Source organism: Aspergillus japonicus, assembly GCF_003184785.1.
Source record: "Aspergillus japonicus CBS 114.51 unplaced genomic scaffold BO86scaffold_22, whole genome shotgun sequence".
In the NCBI taxonomy this organism is placed as follows: domain Eukaryota; kingdom Fungi; phylum Ascomycota; class Eurotiomycetes; order Eurotiales; family Aspergillaceae; genus Aspergillus; species Aspergillus japonicus.
Genome location: NW_020291659.1, coordinates 347785 through 366397, shown reverse-complemented (window position 1 = coordinate 366397; position 18613 = coordinate 347785). Strand labels below are relative to the sequence as shown.

Genomic DNA, 18613 nt, shown 5'->3' with positions numbered 1-18613 from the left:
TATGATCGTTCCATAGTGACCTTAAGACAAATCAAATGAAAAAAATTTCAAAAAAAATCATCATCTCTAAACTATGTAGAACGCGTGTATATGTCCATAAGCAAAGTCAAACCGGGCACCATGTCATCGTGAATCTGTGCATCTGTGCATCTGTACGGGGCTTTACTGGAAACCTTTCTTCAGGTTGTCGTACTTGCTCTCCGGGTAGGACAGTGCGTTCTGCGACTGGTCCAAGGACGAGAGCCCGCCCACCCCTTCAACAAAGGTTCCGATCAAGCTCCCGTCTGACTTATTCGCGGTCTTACCTCCCTTATCCCCGCTAAGCTCCCACCACATCCCACCGCCGAGCTGCTTCTGGTTGATGTATTGCAACTTCTGCTCGCCCACAGCGACAGTGTCGTACGAGATCATGGTGCGGGCGCTGGAACTGTAGCTCCAGGACGCGCCAATGGTGGCATCCACGTTCTCGGTGGCACCGGCCTGGGGCAGCGCTTTGTAGTCCCAGACACCATTCTCCCAGCTCCCTCCTCCGACGCCTGAGAAGGCGGTGCCGGGTCCGTCGGTGTTGGTGAAGGCACGCCCATATAGGGGCATCCCCAGCACCAATTTCGTAGAGGGCACTCCGCCAACTTGGGTGTAATAGTTCACGGCCTCATTGGTCGAAAAGGGGGTCGAGGCGGGCTTGTCAGAGGAAGGATATATATTGGCTTGGTGACCTGCGACGGTGTCCCAGCTCCCGGCGTAGTCGTACGCCATCAGGTTGTAAAAGTCCAGATACGGCGTCATCTGGGACAGCTTGAGCTTGGTGTAGTTGGCCGGTCCTAGAGAGAGTCAGATATCAGAGACTGCCTATCTCGGGACTAGGATTATGGTTCGTACTCACCAGCAGGGCAGGCGATGGTCAGGTAGAACTTTCTGCTGGCACCTGCGGCGTTGTCCAGCGTCTAGGGCAGTTAGCATAGACCATTCGTCCACCGAGGCGATGCACTAACCTCACGACATTTCTGCAGAAGCAAGACCATGTTCTGGGCCTCGGTATCGTCTACCTGTGTATCAGCACTAAACCTTGCACGTATCAGGAGCATCGAAACCAACCTTTCGGATACTCCCAATCAATATCAATACCTGTGAATCATGTCATTAGCAAGTTTGATATGCAGCCAGGAAGATGAAGAAGGCTGGATACCATCGAATCCAAGGTCCGTGACCAACTTGGTGGCCGTCGTAGCGAAGTTGGCCCGGTTAGCATCCGAGGCGGCTGCGCTGGGGAAGTTGGACGAATAAGTCCATCCACCAATGGACAATAGGACCTTCAGCTTGCGGTTCTGCTGCTTGAGCAGGAACAGCTGCTTGACGCATCCATAGACATTGGTGCCAACGTCGTTCCACGAATCAGTGGGATAGTGCTTCTCGATGTCCGACCAGGTGTCGGAAAGGTAGCTGATGCATACATCAGCCGGGTTGTTGTGGTGGAGAAAGTAGGCAAGATAGATGACAGTTGGCAACTCACACTTCGCCAGTTTCTGGGCGAACGTTGGCAAAGGCATAGAGTATATGGGTCAACTTGTCCGCGGGGATATCCTGGGGGTTGTAGTTGCGCCCGTAGATCGCCTGAGGATGGATTAGCATGGGGAGTACATCCCATGTGGACCAGTCAGCAATCTTACCCAGTTGACGAAGTAGGCTACCGACTTGAGCCCGGAAGACATAGCTGGTGTTGTAGTGTTTACAAGAGTACTTGAAGAGTTATGATGCAGCGGAGGTACCGTTTGGTTGTCGCCGAAGTAACGAATCGAGAAGATGAGCACAATGGTTAGAACAACCAGGAAATGAATGGATGCAGAGCAGGCCATATTCTGCAGGGCGCGTTCAACTATTAAATAGTGCTTGAACTGTAGCTAGCCTTGCCAGCAAGATGGTCGTTGTTGTAGCCTCCACAGGGGGGTAAGCAGTTTAGGCGTTCTACCATCAAGTGTGTGTGACATTGGTGGATCGTGAGTTTTGGCAGCCTCCGGGGATGATCCCGCTGCGGATGCCTTGGCCTGGCGGTCTAGTTGGAAGGTTAGTAACCAACTTACTTTACTCTGCCTACCAATAAGTCATGCCACACAAGCCCGAAGACCATCCCAAGGTTTACTAAAGGATTCTAGGTTCGAGATTCCACTACCTTAATGCTACCTACCCCGTCCCCGGTGATGAGATGCTGCAACCTTGGCTCCCATGATTCGCTCCTGAACGACTTGGACTTTCTTTGATCGCCGTCATGCGTCTGAATCATGGTGCTCAACTCATCCGGTGCATACCTGAGCAGGCGGCTCAAGAACCTGAGACTCGGACTATCAGATTGGGAGTCTTTCGCTAGCGAATCGAGTCTAAGTCCAGGTTCGCATGACTGATAACCCTTTTGATCCCCATCACTTGAGACTCTGTGAAGAAAGTTGATCCTCGGCTAGATACGCTTATTCGAGATAGCAACCAGGGGTGCAAAACTCAAAGTCGACCACGCGGGGATTGCAGCATCGCATCTTCTTTGGAGAGTTGCATCCGTCACAATTGGCAGAATGGTAGAGTCATACAGGGAATGACTGCAGCCACAGTTATACAGCATGATCGGGGCATAAGAATCCATACGCGAGCCTAGTCTAGAGACTTGACTCATTTCTGGCTGGCATTTCCAAGAAGAGCTTATCGATGGGCCCTGCAAACATTCATGCTTATTATTTTGTTTACTTTTAGCTTATGATCCATGTCGTCACCCGATCCGAGAGCACATTTTACATAAGCCGGCGCAAGCAAGCCACTGTGCTCCACCTGCCTAGCCACAGTTGCACCGCCGCCGGATAGACATTTCTATTCTTGGAACTGTTGATTTGATCTTCAGTTCCTACTCGCTTCTCTCAAGTGATTGAAGTAGATGCTTTATGACCTTGATGACATTCTATCAGTGAAAGTTTACTCAGAGTATGCTATGAGGCGCGGGAAACAACTCGACCCGTCCTCCGCCTGCCCTCGACATCCACATTCCGACTTGGATATATCTCATTTGACACACAGATGGCGATGAACCGGCCTGAACGAAGGGCCAAATAAATGTTAAATCTGATCAATAGCTCCTAGACAAACAAATTCCTCGTTCATTCTCCAAAAGTCGAGGGTCATTCAGCTTCGAGAACTAATCCGGTGACACGCTATTGTCCTGTGTCCCAATGACCACAGTAGAAGCCCAGTGGCCAAGCCCCAATAAGAGTAACATACCTCGCGAGTCGCCACTCCAAAGTAAAAAGCAGAGAGAGAGAGAGAGAGAGAGAGAAAGAGAGACCTACTCGAAGACGTAGCCCATACCCCAACTCGCGCGCACTTTTCGCCTCCCGGTTGAATATAAAGAGACAAGTCCCCTGTACATGATGCATATCTTGGAATGACGAGATCGATCTCAGCGCAGTACAGTACATGGTGCATCATGCATTGGAGCAAACGATAGGGGTTTACATGAGGGCATCAGGGCTCAACAGGGAAAAAAACCGCCTACGGTAACATGAATGAGTGCAGAAACAGTCACCATGGACCGATGGGCCAGGAAACAGCGTGGCTGCCCCTGTGCCACGCCCTACCCTCGTGGCCATCCCGACCTGACCTGGTAGTACTGCACTCATATCAGACATTCCCAGATCGAGAGGGTGGGGGGGAGAAAACGTCCTGACAACTTCTTCGAAGCACCTGCCGACCAATTCCCACCAACAGCCCCAAACCCATCCCAGCTGTAATCCGATAACATATGAGTGATAACATGCGATATTGCAAAGAAACGGGGAACGGAGGGAGTGGATCTCTCCCGAACAACCTCAGCTGAACCCTCCACCTGCCCACCCCCACCCGTCCCCATCCAATTGGCCACATCAATATTAACCTCTCATCCTTCAGCATCCGTCATTTTTTCTTTCTCGATTGCACGGCCACACCATCCCCTCCCAGAATCCAATTAGAGGCACAAGAAAAGCAAAATGAACAACGCACCCTGCATCATTCCTGTGCTAAAAAAAAAAAAAAAAAAGAAAGAAGAGAAGAAAAAATTTATCATAGACATATCCAAGAAACGGCACACGGGTCCCCATCTCAGCCTTTTTTTTTTTTCCCGGTCGTCATCGACTTCTGACTCAAGGATTAGGGAAGTATTCAGCTGGGATGTTCATGGTGCCCTCAACTCCACGGCTCTAATGCACGTTCGGTACCTCCGGCAGAGAAGCCCTACAGATACATGCAATAATCAATCACTCAATAAGAAAAACACTGCCGACGAATTACCCACTGTCCAGCTCCCATGTTCGCCCAGAGATTTTTCCGATCGGAATTGTTTACTCTACTTGTAAATCCCGCGAATTGGGTTTGCTATTAGTGAGATATCAAACCGGTCGCTTGTTTCAGGTCAAGAACTATACTGTACCAGGTACTAAGTCCTACGGTAGGTGATAGATTTGATGCTCTCATGCTGCCGCTCTTGTTGCACTACATCCGTAGTGTCCCATAACTACCACCCCTAGAAAAGACAGTCAGACATGGTGCTGCATGTTTCCCTACCCGTCTCCACTTCTAACCGCCGGGCCCACTGAAGCGAAACGGAGTTTGCCGTCGGTTTGGAAAATGTACCTAGTAAACAATGTCACCATCTATGTAGGGCACTCACTGTACAGTGGGCTCAGCACATTCACCAGTTTGTCCTGGGAAGAATCCGAGACATTCTAACGAGTCGTCCTCGATCCCTGAGTAGGTGGATATACTCAAAAAAAGAAAGGATAGGAATAAGAATGCATTAATGCAACATAGTTGAAATACATCGAGTTGAGAAACACATCCATCCAATCAATTCACGTCTAGCGTAAAGCATCACATCCAGGGATATCATAAACCATCAACACATACTCAAAACACGATAAGAGAGACCGAAACCAAAAGAAGCAAACCCCGACATTTCCACCAAAACAGCTTTTCCTTCTCGAAACCAATCGATTTGCCAGCGACCAGCGCTGAGCAACAGTAGAGAACATGCATCCAGTGGACGCTTGCCAAACGGTACTGTAGCCCCGTAATTATCAACATCATGATATCCATACACCATTTAAACCAATTTCCACTCTCACGAGCTTTGATAGGGGAACCCCCTCATGGGTGAGACCGAATCCATTGAAGGATTGTAGGCAGAGAAGGGTCGTCGTTGAGCCAATGACCCGCCCGCGTGTCGGCTGCCCGGAGATCAGCCACCACGTGCTGTTCGGTCACTTGAGCCAGCTCCTGTGCGCAACGATGGTCAGCCAGACTGAATACTACCCTGAAGGTGCGGCAAAAGGGAGACGAGCACTCACAGCATGGAACGTGTTGCTGGCGTTTTTCAACTGCGCCGCGTGCTGCGGTCCCGGCCGCTGTCCACGCAGAATGTTTTGGCGGTTGATGACCCATCGTCTGGCGGCCGCGACCTTCAAGTAGATGCGATGCGCCTGGAAGCGTCTGGCGCTAGCGTCAAGGATGACTCTGAAAGAGTGATGTTGTTAGAGCCTTGGCTTCTGAGAGAGAGGGTGATAAGTGACATGTCTGCGTACCTCCGCAACTCCGCCTTCTCGACCTCTACATTGCCGGCATGTGCTGGCGTCGCGCAGGGGTTGTAGTTGGATGACATCAAAGCTTGCGCCGCAGCCAGGCCGTCTCGGATCACTTTATACCCCTCTTCGTTGAACTCGTCTGCCGGGGCTTGGACATTCTGTTGGGAGATGTGCATCAGAAGAGTCCGGTAGTCGTTGATGATCTCTGCCACTCGAAGGGCGCGAGCTTGGTTGACTGCGACACCAGAATTTATCAGCTTGCCTTCTTCTTCTTTGATGGTGTTGTCCGTTCCACAGATAGCTGAAGGGCACAACGGCAACACTTACGTCCGTCAGCCATTGCAGTAGTGGTTGTCTTGGTTGATGTTTGCAATATAGTATTGTCCAAGCACGGGCAAGGGCTTAGATCTTGGAAAGACGCGAAGGATCCAGTGGGTACGGCCGCAGTAGGACGCCTGGCAGGAAGAAGACCCAAAGAAAGGAGCAAGCCAATTGACTGAGAGCTCGAGGCGAAGAGGTCGTTGGGCCCAAGGGAAGAAGAGCGTTGGTTTCAGATTCTCCAGTCCCATGGCTGAGGAGGCGATATCCTTTTAAGCTTATTATCCTCACCATGGTTTCAACGTCGCAATGGGGATTGCACCGGAAGGGGGATCATCATCGTCATCCACCACCGTGGCTGGCTGCACGCATTGGGAAGCCGATGGAGCAAGCCCAGGACAAGACATCGCGGCGAGAGATGGCAGCTGGAGAACAACAGCCATAGTGGATCAACGGCAGGAGCCAAGCCCATGAGAGCCATGTGTCGGAAGCGCTTGTGATGTCTGGGTCTCCGAATTGGAGCGAGGGCTGATGTCTAGTCTAAGCGTGGGGACGATGCAGCTGGCCCTGGAACAGGCACCCAGCCCTAGGCTTATGGGGCTTGCATAAGGTCATGCAAAAAGAAAAAGAAAGGATACATCCGACCCAGAGCAAGAATTTGGCAATATCCACACGGAAAACCAATAGTGGAGACCGAATTGACGACCAATTGACAAGAGGAACCAGATTTTTTTTTTTAAAAAAAAAAGAAGACGGAATTGTAGAAAAGATACTGCTACTGAGCCCGGATTTAACCCCACTTGTTTGTGGCCGAGGGAAGAATACGGCAACAGAAACACAATAATGGTTTAGTTACTCAGTACCAGGCGTGGACAAGACACTAGATCTCGGTAACAACCCGTGCAGTCAGATTTGTGCAGTGTGCACAGATACACTGACTCGGTGGGGAAAGTGTCATCGTGGCATGGTGACTAGTGAAACGGTGGTGAAAGAGACTCCAGAGTCCAGCTGGAGAGTCCTCGCTTCCTTACGCCACACTACCAGTAGTACAGACCCAGTCGGAGTCATCACGCTCGGAGATATGGTTGATATGGGATAAGTGGCTGGGGCAGCAATGGCTACGGACAAGATATCAGCCACCGACAGCCGTTGGCGCCGGTGACGGAGTCAACATGTATGCACGGTGCGGAATCGTGACAACAATAATAGACTTGCCAGACGAGAAATGTGTGTGAATGTGATAGAGAGAGAAAACTCAATGGGCAAGCCACATCTCCAGCTCAGCCACACATCGGGCAAGAGCTGAAAGAGGGAAAAGCAAACCCACGCACCAGCCTCAGGCTCGGACTCAACTCGAACTATCTTCAATTCAAAACATAATACGAGTGGATTCTCCGATTCCCCATGCAGATACACCTCTCGGTGGCAAAATCACCCAAAGCACAAGAGCTTTTATGTAAGCTCGAGCGTCGGTCACTTCACTTTACAACGCCTACATCATAGGCGATTCTTACTCCATGCCCCAGTGTGATGCTGCTTGTAATCAACGCCCGCAGCGGGGCCGCTGTCTTCTTCCAGAGAACTGCTCTCCGGCGTCTCATCAAGCCTGTCATCTTGCAGCAAGGGCCTCAGGTCTATCACATTAACTTTGACCCCTGCTTTCAAATCGCCACCGTCTGAAAAAAACAAGTGGGACCTCTGGCTTCGCTATCTCCGACTCCGAGTAAGCGCTTGCACGGACGTCTTTCCAAGTTTTGAGATCGAGCGGCAGTTGAGAAGTCAAGACGAAAGACCTAGGGAACGCATTTACCAGATCCGGGGGTTTGCCAATCAAGTTCCAGTAGTAGCGTCACAAAAAAGTAATATTCATGGATCGTTTGTCTCTAACAACAATGGATGCTTGCTTCCTAAACTCAATTAGTCCTTCTCGCTAATGGCCTGCAGCCGCTCGTCAATTTCGTCCTCTGTCAAGGCACGGAAGCTTGGATCTGTGCCCTCTTTGCCATCAGCCCGAGGCCCTCCGACAATGCCGATCTCCAGCTCATGCTTCTTGAAGTCGACGCTCAACACGTTGCTCAAGGCGGTGATGCCCAGCTCGACCACCTCCTCCCAGCTGCCCTCGGCATAGTCCTTGTTCTTCAGCTTCTTCTCCAGGTGGTTAAGCGCCTCCTGCTGCTTGGGACCGGATGCGGTCGCCTTGTATCCAACATAGTATCCTGCCGGGTCGCACTTGTAGAGCTGGGGCCCCTTCTCATCGTCCACGGAAATCAGGGTCATGGCGACGCCGAGCGGGCGCATGTAAGCCTAAACAGATCATTGGTATCAGTTAATGTCGCTCCCACAACCTCAGAATGAGACGATCAAAGCACGAACCCGTTGCGTGTAGACCTGGTTGATGTTCGCAAGGCGCTTGGCAAGGACATCACAGGGCATCTCGTAGCCGTACTTGTATCGAAACTCGGCCGCCTCTCCACGGGCACGGTCAACGCTCGCTCTGGCATCGGCGATGGAACCGGTCATGACACATCCGACGGAGGGGGAAAGCTTGAAGATATGCGAAACGGAGGAGGGGTCGATCAATTTATCCTAGGCTGTCGGTCAGGCCGTGCTCTCCGTCCTCAAACCCCACCAAGGGAACTTACAGCGACCTTCTTCTGGGACAGAACCACAGCGCAGTTCTTTCCTCTAACACCTAATGAGGTGATGTTTGCGGAGGTGATGGCCTTGAAGGCATATTCTAGACGCCGACCGAGGTCAATGGTAAGCCAAGTGTTCTCGGAGACCGTTCGAGCGCCACCGAGGGGAGCCGGAGGGGGGAGAGTTCATAGCGGGCGAGAGACTTACCAACTTGGTACAGACGACCCTGGTCTGAGAAGATGGTAATGTGTCGATCGTAGGCGCTTCCTGTTCACAAAAGCTGTCAGTCAATCGATGAAGTCATTCGAGCCAGCACAATCGGAAGGGATCTGTTTTTACCAGACATGGCTGCGGCGGTATATGTATCTCACAGATTGAATCTTCAGGGTCGACCGAGAGAAAGGATTGAGAGCAAAGAGAGATTAAGATGTGTAATGGGGAGGATTTGGGGGAGGGAGGATGAGGATGGAGGCAGAGGACGCGTGCCAGAGGGTGCCTGGCCGAAGCTCTAAGCTTCGGGGCTCCGTTGAGTAAGCTCCAGTCACCGCCTTCCCCGTCTCCGTCAAGTCGCTCTGCCACCAATGCTGTATGTACATTTACTCCCAGCAACCACACAGTACCAATACTATAATGCATGCTACAAGTTATGCTTTCGAGATACAGGCTTGATATCAAGTATTTCAGCTCTTTCATATCAACTGACGGCTTCTAGGTATATACGGAAAGTCTATACAGCTAACAAACACCACGAAAGAACAAATACAACACCGTAGATGCTTGAACCAGGTATCAAGAACTTTTGAGCTCAAAATTATAGAGCTATGATAGCCACCATATGTGGACGGAATTGAGTTGTCATGCGCATGAAGCAGCAGAGCACAGAGACCAGTCTGTATAATTCAGGTTGAATAAGAACATGTAGCATCAAGCAACTAATCACTGTCGCTATCACTGCTGCTGCTCTCGTCCGAGGATGAATCTTTCTTGGCTGGCTTCTTGGCCTTTTTCTTATCATCGCTGTCGCTATCGCTGTCGCTCTCGCTGCTGCTGGAGATCTCGATGATAGCGGTTCTGTTCTTCTTCTTCTTTTTGGCTGGCGTTTGGTTCTTCTTCGCCATCCGTGGGGGAAGCTTGGGCTTCTCGAGGTTGAACAGGGCACCGGTGACAGCCCAGAGGACGAGCTCAGCGCGCTGTCTCTTCTGCAGCCTCTGTAGTTGCGTAGTGTCAAGGCCCTCGGTGCCTTCCAGGCCTTCGAGGTTCTCTTTGCCCTCCGACAGAAGCGTCCGGAAGGAGGCGACGGCCTTCTTATAACTGGGCTCAGGAGCCACATCGACACTCTCCTCTGCTCCTTCTGTCTTATCCTCCTCAGCTTGCGTCGTCTTCGTCTTCTTCTTTTCTTCTTCCTCCTGCTCCTCCACCTCCACATCCGCCTTGACAACCTCCTCCGCGATCTCCTTCAACCGCAACTTAGCGCCCTCACTCTTCAACCCCTGCAGATACGCCAAGAGCGCAGCATTATACTGCGCGGGGACCTGCTCCAACGACAGCACATGCTTGAACAGATGCGTCTCGCGGTTCTTCTGAAACTTCCACGCCGACCGGTGGTTGTGATAAAGACTGAGGTAGGAGAGGATGGGCGTCTCGTGGACCTTCGGCGCGCCGCCGTCGGCAGCCGTAGCGGAGGACTTGCTGTCCTTGTTCTTCTTCTTCTTCTTCTTTTCCTTCTTCTTTTTCCTCTTCTCCTCCCCATCTCCTTCATAATCCATCTCCTCTGCAGCGCCGTTTGCCTCTGATTGCTGCTGTTGTCCCTCTTGTTGTTGTTGCTCCTGTCCATCGACCTCCATACCCTCCGCCTCCGAATCTCCGCTGCCATCCTCCAACTTCACGTCCGCCGAGAACGAGACCCTCTTCTTCTTTTTCTTCTGTTTCCGCTCCTCATCCGCGGCAGATTTGCCCTTGGTCGCAGCATTCGTCTCGTCGTCGTCATCGTCTTCCAGACGTCGTTTTTTCGATTGCTTCTTGGTGTCTGCTTTCTCGCTCACGGCGTCGTCGCGCTCGTCCGTGCTGGCCTTCTTGGATTTCTTGTCCTTCTTTTCTTTCTTCTCCTTCTTCTCCTTCTTCTCCTTTTCCCTCTTCTCCTTCTTCTCCTTCACCTCCTTCACCTCCACCTCCTTCTTCGAAACAGCCAATTCCGAAGCAGTCATAGCGATCTCCGTCCCAATCCTCAATCCTCAATCCGTAAATTGGTATCCGTAAAGGGAAAAAAAAAAAAGAAAGCCAGACCGAGTCGCAGCACCGAGCGCAGCAATCAAAGGCCCGTAATTCGAATTTCCAACACAGGAATCCGTGTCGCGTAGCCCTCAAGACTTCGATGAAAGCAACCAGCACCCGGAACTTGAGGTGGATGGTGCAGGGTGGTGGAGGGGAAATGCTCCAGTGTTGTTTTGCGTGGGAAACTTTTTTGGGGGGTGGAACGGCGCGAGGGGAGGGAAATTTTCACGTGAGTACTCCCTCCGTACTCCGATAGGCTCTGCCCCCCCGGCGGCGGGCTACTGGGTAGCTACGCTCAGGGTCCCGCTTCGCGGTAACAGTACTGCATTTGATCGAAGGGTCTAGTATACAATTCAGTTGATGCTGGTTATATTCCAAGACAAGAGTTGCTTCCTAGTATGCTATTGCTCAGTGGCATTGTGCTGTGCTGTGTTGTGCTGTACGGCGATTACTCTCAATTGGATTGATTGGTCTCAATCTATACTCAAGTTAATCGTCTGTCTCTCCGACTACTGCAATCATCGTCGTCATCATCATTAAGCTTACAACGGACCTGTGTATGTACATGTACAAGCTTTTACTTCCTGCTGCCGTGTCACTTTCATCCAACCCAGATCCATAAAGACAGAAACAAAAATCGAAAGGACCCAATGATATCAACCACCGAAACAGGATGAGCCCATGATTCCAAGATGAAAACGCACAATACCCCGAGAGAACACCCCCCCAGCCGCCGGTAAATCTAGCCCTTGGAAGGTTGATCCCAACAAGTTCAATGCAGAAGAGAAAAAAGGGAAAGTAGTCGGGATCAGCTGGCACTCCCGCTCTCGTTCCCATTGCCGCTCGTTTTCGGATCTTTCCTTTCCCGCCGGGCTGTCGGTTCCTTGGACGCAGATGCCGGTCTGCTTTCTTCGACCACGATGGTGGAAGTAGTCGCAGAAGTGGCAGCTTCATTGGCGGCGGCCGCCCTTCGCCTCGCTCTGTGTTTGTCGCGCGAGCTCCCTGACCCCGTGCTCCGTCGTTTCCGGGCCGGTTGATAGACGTCATTGAAATTCATCACGACGCCAAGGAAGCGCATGTCCACGTCCGGCTGGTATGCGAGATCGCCCAGAAAGACGTTGAGCCGGGATCGAAACTCTGCGGAAAGGTCGCGGAGACGGGTCTGTAAGGATGCGAGCATCTGATCGTCTGCGGAGAGATCTCCGTGGTCGGCGAGCGATGAGGGGGTGCCGATGTCGTCACCTCCTAGGTTGGGAGTGAATGCTGCCAGAGATGGGGACATGGATGAGACCGAGTCTTTGTGGGCCCGGGTTCGTCTGGAGGAGGATGAGAGGACGTCGCTGTCGGTGAGACCCCAACGGCCTTGAGCGGTGCGTGTCTCGATTTTCGCGCTGAGTTCTTGTCTACGCGTGAACTCGGCAACGGAGAAGGAGTAGAGGCCGTCCACGGCGTCTTTGTAGGCCAACATGACCTTGAGGATGTAGTGCAATTGGCTAAGGAAGTCCTCTTCTTGCGGAGTGGTGGTCTTGGATACGGCAGGAGAGCCCAGGAGGCCCTTGCGCGTGATGGATTCAAGATATTCCTTGTGGGCTCCGATCAGGTCGTCCAGTGTGCAGCCGGGCTTAGAGATAGACGCTTGTAGTTTATCCCAGCTGGCCTCGATGACTTCGAAGAGGATGTAAAACTGAAGTTGACAGACGAAATGGATCATCTCGGCGATGACGCACCGTGCTCTCTTCCAGTCCGAGCCGACTTTGTCGTTGACGCTGCCTAGGACGCCGCGAGCACCTGTCATGCATCGACGCCAGGTGCTTCCCAGGGCAAATTCGACGCGTTTTATGCGCCACAGGAAGTTGAACACTTTCAGGTACTGGCTCGATGCATATTGTGTAATGACCACGTCGACTGGAGGATCGACCTTGTATTCGAGTGTGAAACAGTCCCAGCCGCTCTCGCCATGGCTGTACTCTAACATCCGAGCATCCAACCGTCTGAGCACGTCTGGCGAGTCGTACTGCGCGTTGGAAGCGCGGATTGCATGTTCTAATTGCGCCGTCAAAGTATGTCTGTATTGCGAGTGTGCTGGACGATCAAGATTGGACGCCAGCGATTCCATCAACAGGGCGATGAAATCACCCTGGCCCAACAACATGTACTTTTTCAGCGCTTGAAGGTGCTCGAAGAGCTTGAATTTGTCGTCCATGAGGAAGATCAACCGCGCCATAGTTGTCTTGTGGGCTTCATCAATCGATGCCTCGAGACCAGCCGTATCGCCATAGTGCAGTTCTTTCGAGGTTTCTTTAGAGTATTCCTCTACCCATCCAGAGTTTCCACAGTCGTAGCGAATGAAGTTCAAAGACTTGCCAATCCGGAGGATTTTCTGCGCAAAGTCTTGGGTTATGATCGAGGGCACCATTTCTTCCGCGAGCGTGTACTTGTCGTCCCAGACAGAAGTCGCGGTTCGCCGCGGGTCTACACTGGGTCTGGATTCCGGCTCGACCACAAAAAATTCTTTGTATGGATCCGACAGCTCACCGTCGTAAATCCATGACCGTAGCATGTCGTAGAAGGGTCGAGTCACATGGGCGAGAAGCTTTTCCGCGAAGTCACGTACGAAAGGATCACCATGAGAGGTCGAGAGGCCGTGGATCAACGAAATCAATTGGCCGCCCTTTTTGTCTACGAGCAAAAGGTCAGATTGATTTACCAACTGGAAGGAAGCCATAGTACTTACGCTGTGCCTCCTCGACAATCAAATTCATCAACCGTAGTGCCATCGTCGCGTCCCTTGTCCAGACGACGCATCGCTTTAGCGTGACACCGCTGGTGGCTGTGCTTCTAGGATTATTAGGGTCTGGTGGTGAAGCCAAGGCCCGTCGAATCTCTCCTTCCAAGGTAGCAACTAGACCCAGATAAGATTGAAGCTTGTTGGCAAGGGCTGCCTGGAGGCTTTGACTTAGAAGCCCACTTGTCGGACTCCCTACGAAAGCCGATACGCCGCGATACAACAGGCACGGCTCAGCAAGGGAGTTTAGCAGAGAGATTATGGGTACCGGTACAGAGGGAGGTAGATTCAAAATTGTCGAGGATTCGAATTGCAAATTCGAGGAAGACAATCCTTGCAGATTGAAAGGAAGGTCACGGAGAAGCCGCGGTTCCTGGGGTGTATCTGGTTTTGGTTGCTGTTCCGAGTCCGCGTCCGGCTGCACACCTTTTGGCTCTTCAAGAGGAGGATCTCGTACTCCCGTATTGGCACGACTACGCGTGGCCCGCACCTCCCGGGATCTTGCCGCTGGTGCAGAGGTCTCCGGCTCCAACTCCGGCGGCTCCCTCTCCGATCCCATCTCCTGCTGCCGTCTCAGCGCAGCTTGCCGCTCGATTCGCGCGGGGATCTGAGATGCCGAGGAGCTGGCAGCAGGCCCGTCCTCGTCTGAGATTTCCGATGCCCTGGGCCCGCGGCCCGGGTTTATCCTCTGGTTCTTGAACAGGGGACTTTGCAGGTGCACCGGCTCGAACTGAGGGCTTCGGTTTCCACCCTCGAACCCATGTTCTTCATCGTCATCCGTGCTCGAGAGTCGATAGAGGAGATAGAGGATCGCCCACTTTTGAGAGAGGACCGGCTGGGTCAATAGGCGGGAGTAGAGATTGGAAAATCGAACCGCTTGTTCGGGGCTGTCGTTCTCACGCAGAAGTTTCCGCTTGATGAGGTCCACCGCGTTGTTGACATTCTCGCCTCCGGCTAAGCTTCCGCGGCGATTGACGCCATACGTTGTGGGACCGGACGGTGAGGCTAGGTCACTCGAGGTGCTGGTGTAGGAATTGATGATGATCCACGAGCGCTCGAGGTATGCTTGGTGTCGTCTTTCTTCAGCTGCGGCCAAGGCCTCCTCCGCATCGCCTTCGTACTCGCCCCGGAGATCCGAATGCGACAACGGGGGCGTGAGGGAGTCGACGAGCTGCGAGAGCGCGTCATCGATGCGCCGTGGTCGTGCGGGTTGGCGGGCGGACATGGTTGGTGGTGTGGTCCGAGTCTGTCTGGTATGTGTCGTGGCTGTCTCTCTGATCTGTTATAGCCCGCAGGTATTAGAGCAATAGTTCAACAAACAATTCACTCGGAGATAGTTGGGGTATCGGCCTGAGGACGGACGCGGCGAGAGGTGGGGAGGTCTATGCTGCAAGGTTCCACTTCACTGGAATTTTGTCGAGCAACGCATGGCGACCTACACCAGTGCAGGCAGCCGCTTAATGAGATTATCGCATGAAATGCAGGAAAATTGGCGGTGTTGAGGAAAGCGCATTGAAAGGCCGCCTCGACCGCGTAGAAGGAACATCCCCGATGGGAGGGGGGGGGTCAGTGTGTTTGTGTTTGTCCGGTTTGAGTGGTTTGCCGTGTCCCGCCAAGCCCTCACTCACTGCCCGTCTTTACAGTAGTATTCAGTTGTCTATACTCATTCCTCGACTCACCATGCATCTGGGCCTCAAAAACGTCAGTAGATACGTTTTATGACATGCCACGAGAGCACATTCCTCGTACAGCTAGCCATACAGCTAGCCCTACACCTGACAGGTGGCTAGCAGAGCGACTACGAACTACACTACCAAAAAAGTACAGACTTAGGAGACAGATGGCTGTCTTGAGAATAGCCGGCGAAGAGAGAAGCAGGATTCAAGTCAATTCAAGTCAATTCATCCCAATGCGTGGTGGTCTGTTGATAAGTAGATGTCTCAAATAGAAATAGCATCCATGTCATTGATCCCTAGTAAGACACGCTAAAAAAGACAGCAATCCCAAACAACCCTAACGTTAACCCATGATGAAAAAAAGAAAAGCCCCCGGTAACCCCGAAGAAACCCCTTTTTAAAGCAGAGAAAAGGTGGAAGCAAATGAAAGAAAGAAAGAAGAAAAAATATAAGAATAAAACAGAAGCATGGGACACAAATAGCCAACAATACAGAGCTTAAAACGAAGCCGTGCTGGACTGGCACCGATATGGCATCTGCTCTCTGCAAGGTTTAAAGCGGTCCAAGAGCTAATCATAGAATGAAATCGATCGTGTACACGGCTCATTATCGTCGGAGCCCCTGGGCAGGAATCGGCGGCCCTTGCATTCCCATTTGGCTTGGGATATTATATGGATGGGTATCAAATCCGGTCGCCATGCCGTTCATCATCAGAGGGCCGATACCTTGGGCTTGCGAGACTGGGCAGTCCTTATGCGCAAGCAATAGAGTCTTGAGGTTGACAATCTCTTCCCGCAGCTGAGTAACGGTAGCGGTGAGTGCATCGTTCTCTGAGGTGAAGAGTTCAACCTTCGCCTGAAGGTTTGCGAGCCACTGCTTCTTTCGTTGACGACATTTCAGTGCCGCAACCCTGACGTCGCCTGTTAGCATAACCGTTTGATTCGGACAACGGACACCAGAAATTTTTAGCTCACCTGTTCCTTTCCAGGAAATTCTTTCTCTTCTCTTCATCAGTCATCTTCTTCGTATCTGTCGTGCCCTTCTTCTTCATATCGTCCTCATCCTCATCCGAGTCACCGATATCTGAAGGAGGTTCGGTACTACCACTGTTACTGGTTTTGATTTTCTTGTTGGGTCCCTTGGGTGCATCCTCAGCCTTGCGCCTGTTGTTCGCGGCGGCACCAGTCTTAGCAGCAGTAGCCTTCTTAGCCTTACCCTTGGCAGCAGGCTTCGTTTGTTCGCCTTGCATATCAGAGGCATCGCTTGACGACCGGCCGCCGTGGGCCAGCCCATTGATGTTCTGCGAGTTTCGTCTATCAGCGCCAGCGTCGAGAGATTGGTCATTGGCCTGGATGTTCTGTGGCTGAATGGATGCCTGATTGGCAACAGGGAATTGGTTAGGGTTTGCCTGTCCACCCTTGGCTAGCATGAACAGTCCATTAGCTGCATCAGCAGCATCGTGGTGGCCGAAGGGGTCGGCTCCCGCTGGCTGGCTTGGTTTAATATCCATGCTGGACTGTGATGCTGGATCGGATTCAACGGCTGGATTAGACGTGGGACCATTAAGGCTGTTCTTCTTCGCCGCATTCAAAGCAGTACGGTGGAACTCGATGGTGGATGGCGTCGCACCACCGCTTTGCAGCTGTTGAAGGAGTGCCTGGGAGTTTGGACTAGGAGCAGGGAACATAGAGCCTCCTCCACCAGGAGTCAGGCCAGTACGGAGAGAGGATTCGTTGGGAGTAGGGAATCCCCGGCCAATACTATCAAAGTAATCATTGGAGCCGGTCGGGCCTGCGAGCATGGCTGGGCTAAGAGGCCCAGAGCGCAACGAGTTGGACCAGCCGTAGCCACCGCCGGCCGAGGTAGTGCCGGGCAGGGCGGGAGAAGTGAGGGCTGCAACGGGAGGGAGTATGGATTTGCCTGGCGTCTCTCCAGAACCACCGCCACTGAAGGACTGCTCGAAGGGGTTGGGCTCCAGAGAGAAGGGATTATGAACTGAGTTGAAGTAGTCGGGGGTATCAGTAGCACTTGTTATGGCTGGTCGCGGAGGAGGCGCCAACGAGGTTTGCGAGTCTACATCAGGCTTGGAGTCTTTGACATCCGAAGACGGCGCCCGGGAGTCTGTCGCTCAAAGGAAGACCGCGTCAGTAATGCAGCCAAGAGGGTAGATGAAGCCCAAAGCGCGACGACGATAGTAGATAGGTCAAGGGTGTGATGATGGAAGCGATGGTTCGGATGCGAACGACGATGTTGTGTTCGCATCGCATAGACAGGCAGGCAGGCGGGTAGGGATCTGAGGAAGGGATCTGATAACGATAGCCATCGATGACGCCAATTGTGAGGTCATCCCGATGGCGAGGGCGTTGAACAAAACATTTGAGGAACAGTGGCGTACAACCAAGCCCAAACAGGCCAAGACTTAACAGAAGAGCATAGGGAGAATGCAGAATACAATAGCGATTTTGCATAAGGCAAAAGGTACCGCGAATACACGCGCACATGGAGGATAAAAACCCATCATGACACACACGCACACACGCACTCACCTTCGCTCTCAAGACCAGCTTTTTTCGCGTCCATTGGTGATGAATTACGATGCGAAGGATTATTCGGCAAGCTGGTCGAAATAGTCGTAGCGACGACCGCAGACATAGTCTCTGAGGGGGGTGGTGGTCGGTATATTAAAAGCGAAAGAGTCGGCAGGTGACTTTTGGGGGGGTGGGTGGTGGACGGGCAGGGAGAAAAATAAAAGAAAAATAAGGGCTAAGAGCGAGCGGATGAAGTGGCAAAGACCAGAGCAGATGGCGACGACTGGAACAAGGATAACAGATACAGGTAGAAAGAAGAGAAAGCAAGGCCTGACGCCGACTCTCTAGTCAATCGACTTGTTGTCGTCCGGTTGTTCAGTCGCGAGATAGAGATTGGGAATGGGGAAGTACTGTAGTTGAACCCGAGGAGGGTCACTGGACTGCGTAAGTAAGATGATAATAGTAGTAGTAGTACTCGTAGTTGGTGGTGGTAGTATGAGTAGAAGGTGGAAAGGGAAGAAAGAAAAGTTGTGACGTAGGCAGGCCCGGAGAAGTTTTAGTTTTAGGGGAGGGGAGGGAAGGAGGGAGGGGAGGCGGTCGAATGTCGTGAGCTAAGCCTAGCCTAAAATGAACTCGACTCTTTTCTTTTCTTCGGTCTTATTATTATTATGTCACGCCCGGAACCATGCAACCCTGAACTACAAAAAGCCCACGGGTACCAGCCAGAGTGCAACCCTCACAATTAATGAAGAGAAATTCGATTCTTTTCGGAGATTCTCTCCTTTTTTTTTTTTTTTTTTTTTTTTT

General features: G+C 52.0%; 6 protein-coding genes across 6 annotated transcripts; all 6 read right to left on the bottom strand.

Annotated features, from left to right (window-relative positions):
• Window positions 1-64: 64 nt before the first annotated feature.
• Window positions 65-2014, bottom strand: BO86DRAFT_409728 (glycoside hydrolase family 18 protein). The gene is made up of 7 exons (XM_025674435.1): window positions 1668-2014; window positions 1511-1611; window positions 1187-1440; window positions 1096-1125; window positions 993-1042; window positions 884-944; window positions 65-821 (listed from the first exon to the last, which is right to left on the bottom strand). The coding sequence occupies exons 1-7, from the start codon at window positions 1851-1853 to the stop codon at window positions 163-165; spliced, it is 1341 nt and encodes a 446-aa protein (XP_025528036.1). The 5' UTR covers window positions 1854-2014; the 3' UTR covers window positions 65-162.
• A 2934-nt stretch (window positions 2015-4948) lies between these two features.
• On the bottom strand, window positions 4949-6226 carry BO86DRAFT_89389 (uncharacterized protein). Its single transcript, XM_025677765.1, has 4 exons — window positions 5919-6226; window positions 5592-5826; window positions 5358-5523; window positions 4949-5286 (listed from the first exon to the last, which is right to left on the bottom strand). Exons 1-4 carry the CDS (start codon window positions 5929-5931, stop codon window positions 5158-5160), a joined length of 543 nt encoding a protein of 180 aa, XP_025528035.1. The 5' UTR covers window positions 5932-6226; the 3' UTR covers window positions 4949-5157.
• Window positions 6227-7753: 1527 nt separating this feature from the next.
• prs2 (proteasome core particle subunit alpha 1) lies at window positions 7754-9035 on the bottom strand. The gene is made up of 5 exons (XM_025672046.1): window positions 8886-9035; window positions 8754-8813; window positions 8552-8646; window positions 8283-8495; window positions 7754-8213 (listed from the first exon to the last, which is right to left on the bottom strand). Exons 1-5 carry the CDS (start codon window positions 8890-8892, stop codon window positions 7827-7829), a joined length of 762 nt encoding a protein of 253 aa, XP_025528034.1. The 5' UTR covers window positions 8893-9035; the 3' UTR covers window positions 7754-7826.
• Window positions 9036-9251: 216 nt separating this feature from the next.
• Window positions 9252-10890, bottom strand: BO86DRAFT_389137 (WKF domain-containing protein). Its single transcript, XM_025672045.1, has one exon. The coding sequence runs from the start codon at window positions 10748-10750 to the stop codon at window positions 9479-9481; it is 1272 nt and encodes a 423-aa protein (XP_025528033.1). The 5' UTR covers window positions 10751-10890; the 3' UTR covers window positions 9252-9478.
• A 513-nt stretch (window positions 10891-11403) lies between these two features.
• BO86DRAFT_338564 (tubulin gamma complex associated family protein) lies at window positions 11404-15125 on the bottom strand. The gene is made up of 2 exons (XM_025668993.1): window positions 13552-15125; window positions 11404-13496 (listed from the first exon to the last, which is right to left on the bottom strand). Exons 1-2 carry the CDS (start codon window positions 14825-14827, stop codon window positions 11626-11628), a joined length of 3147 nt encoding a protein of 1048 aa, XP_025528032.1. The 5' UTR covers window positions 14828-15125; the 3' UTR covers window positions 11404-11625.
• A 359-nt stretch (window positions 15126-15484) lies between these two features.
• On the bottom strand, window positions 15485-18362 carry atfA (bZIP transcription factor atfA). Its single transcript, XM_025669890.1, has 3 exons — window positions 17825-18362; window positions 16253-17399; window positions 15485-16188 (listed from the first exon to the last, which is right to left on the bottom strand). The coding sequence occupies exons 1-3, from the start codon at window positions 17928-17930 to the stop codon at window positions 15885-15887; spliced, it is 1557 nt and encodes a 518-aa protein (XP_025528031.1). The 5' UTR covers window positions 17931-18362; the 3' UTR covers window positions 15485-15884.
• Between the last annotated feature and the right edge of the window lie 251 nt (window positions 18363-18613).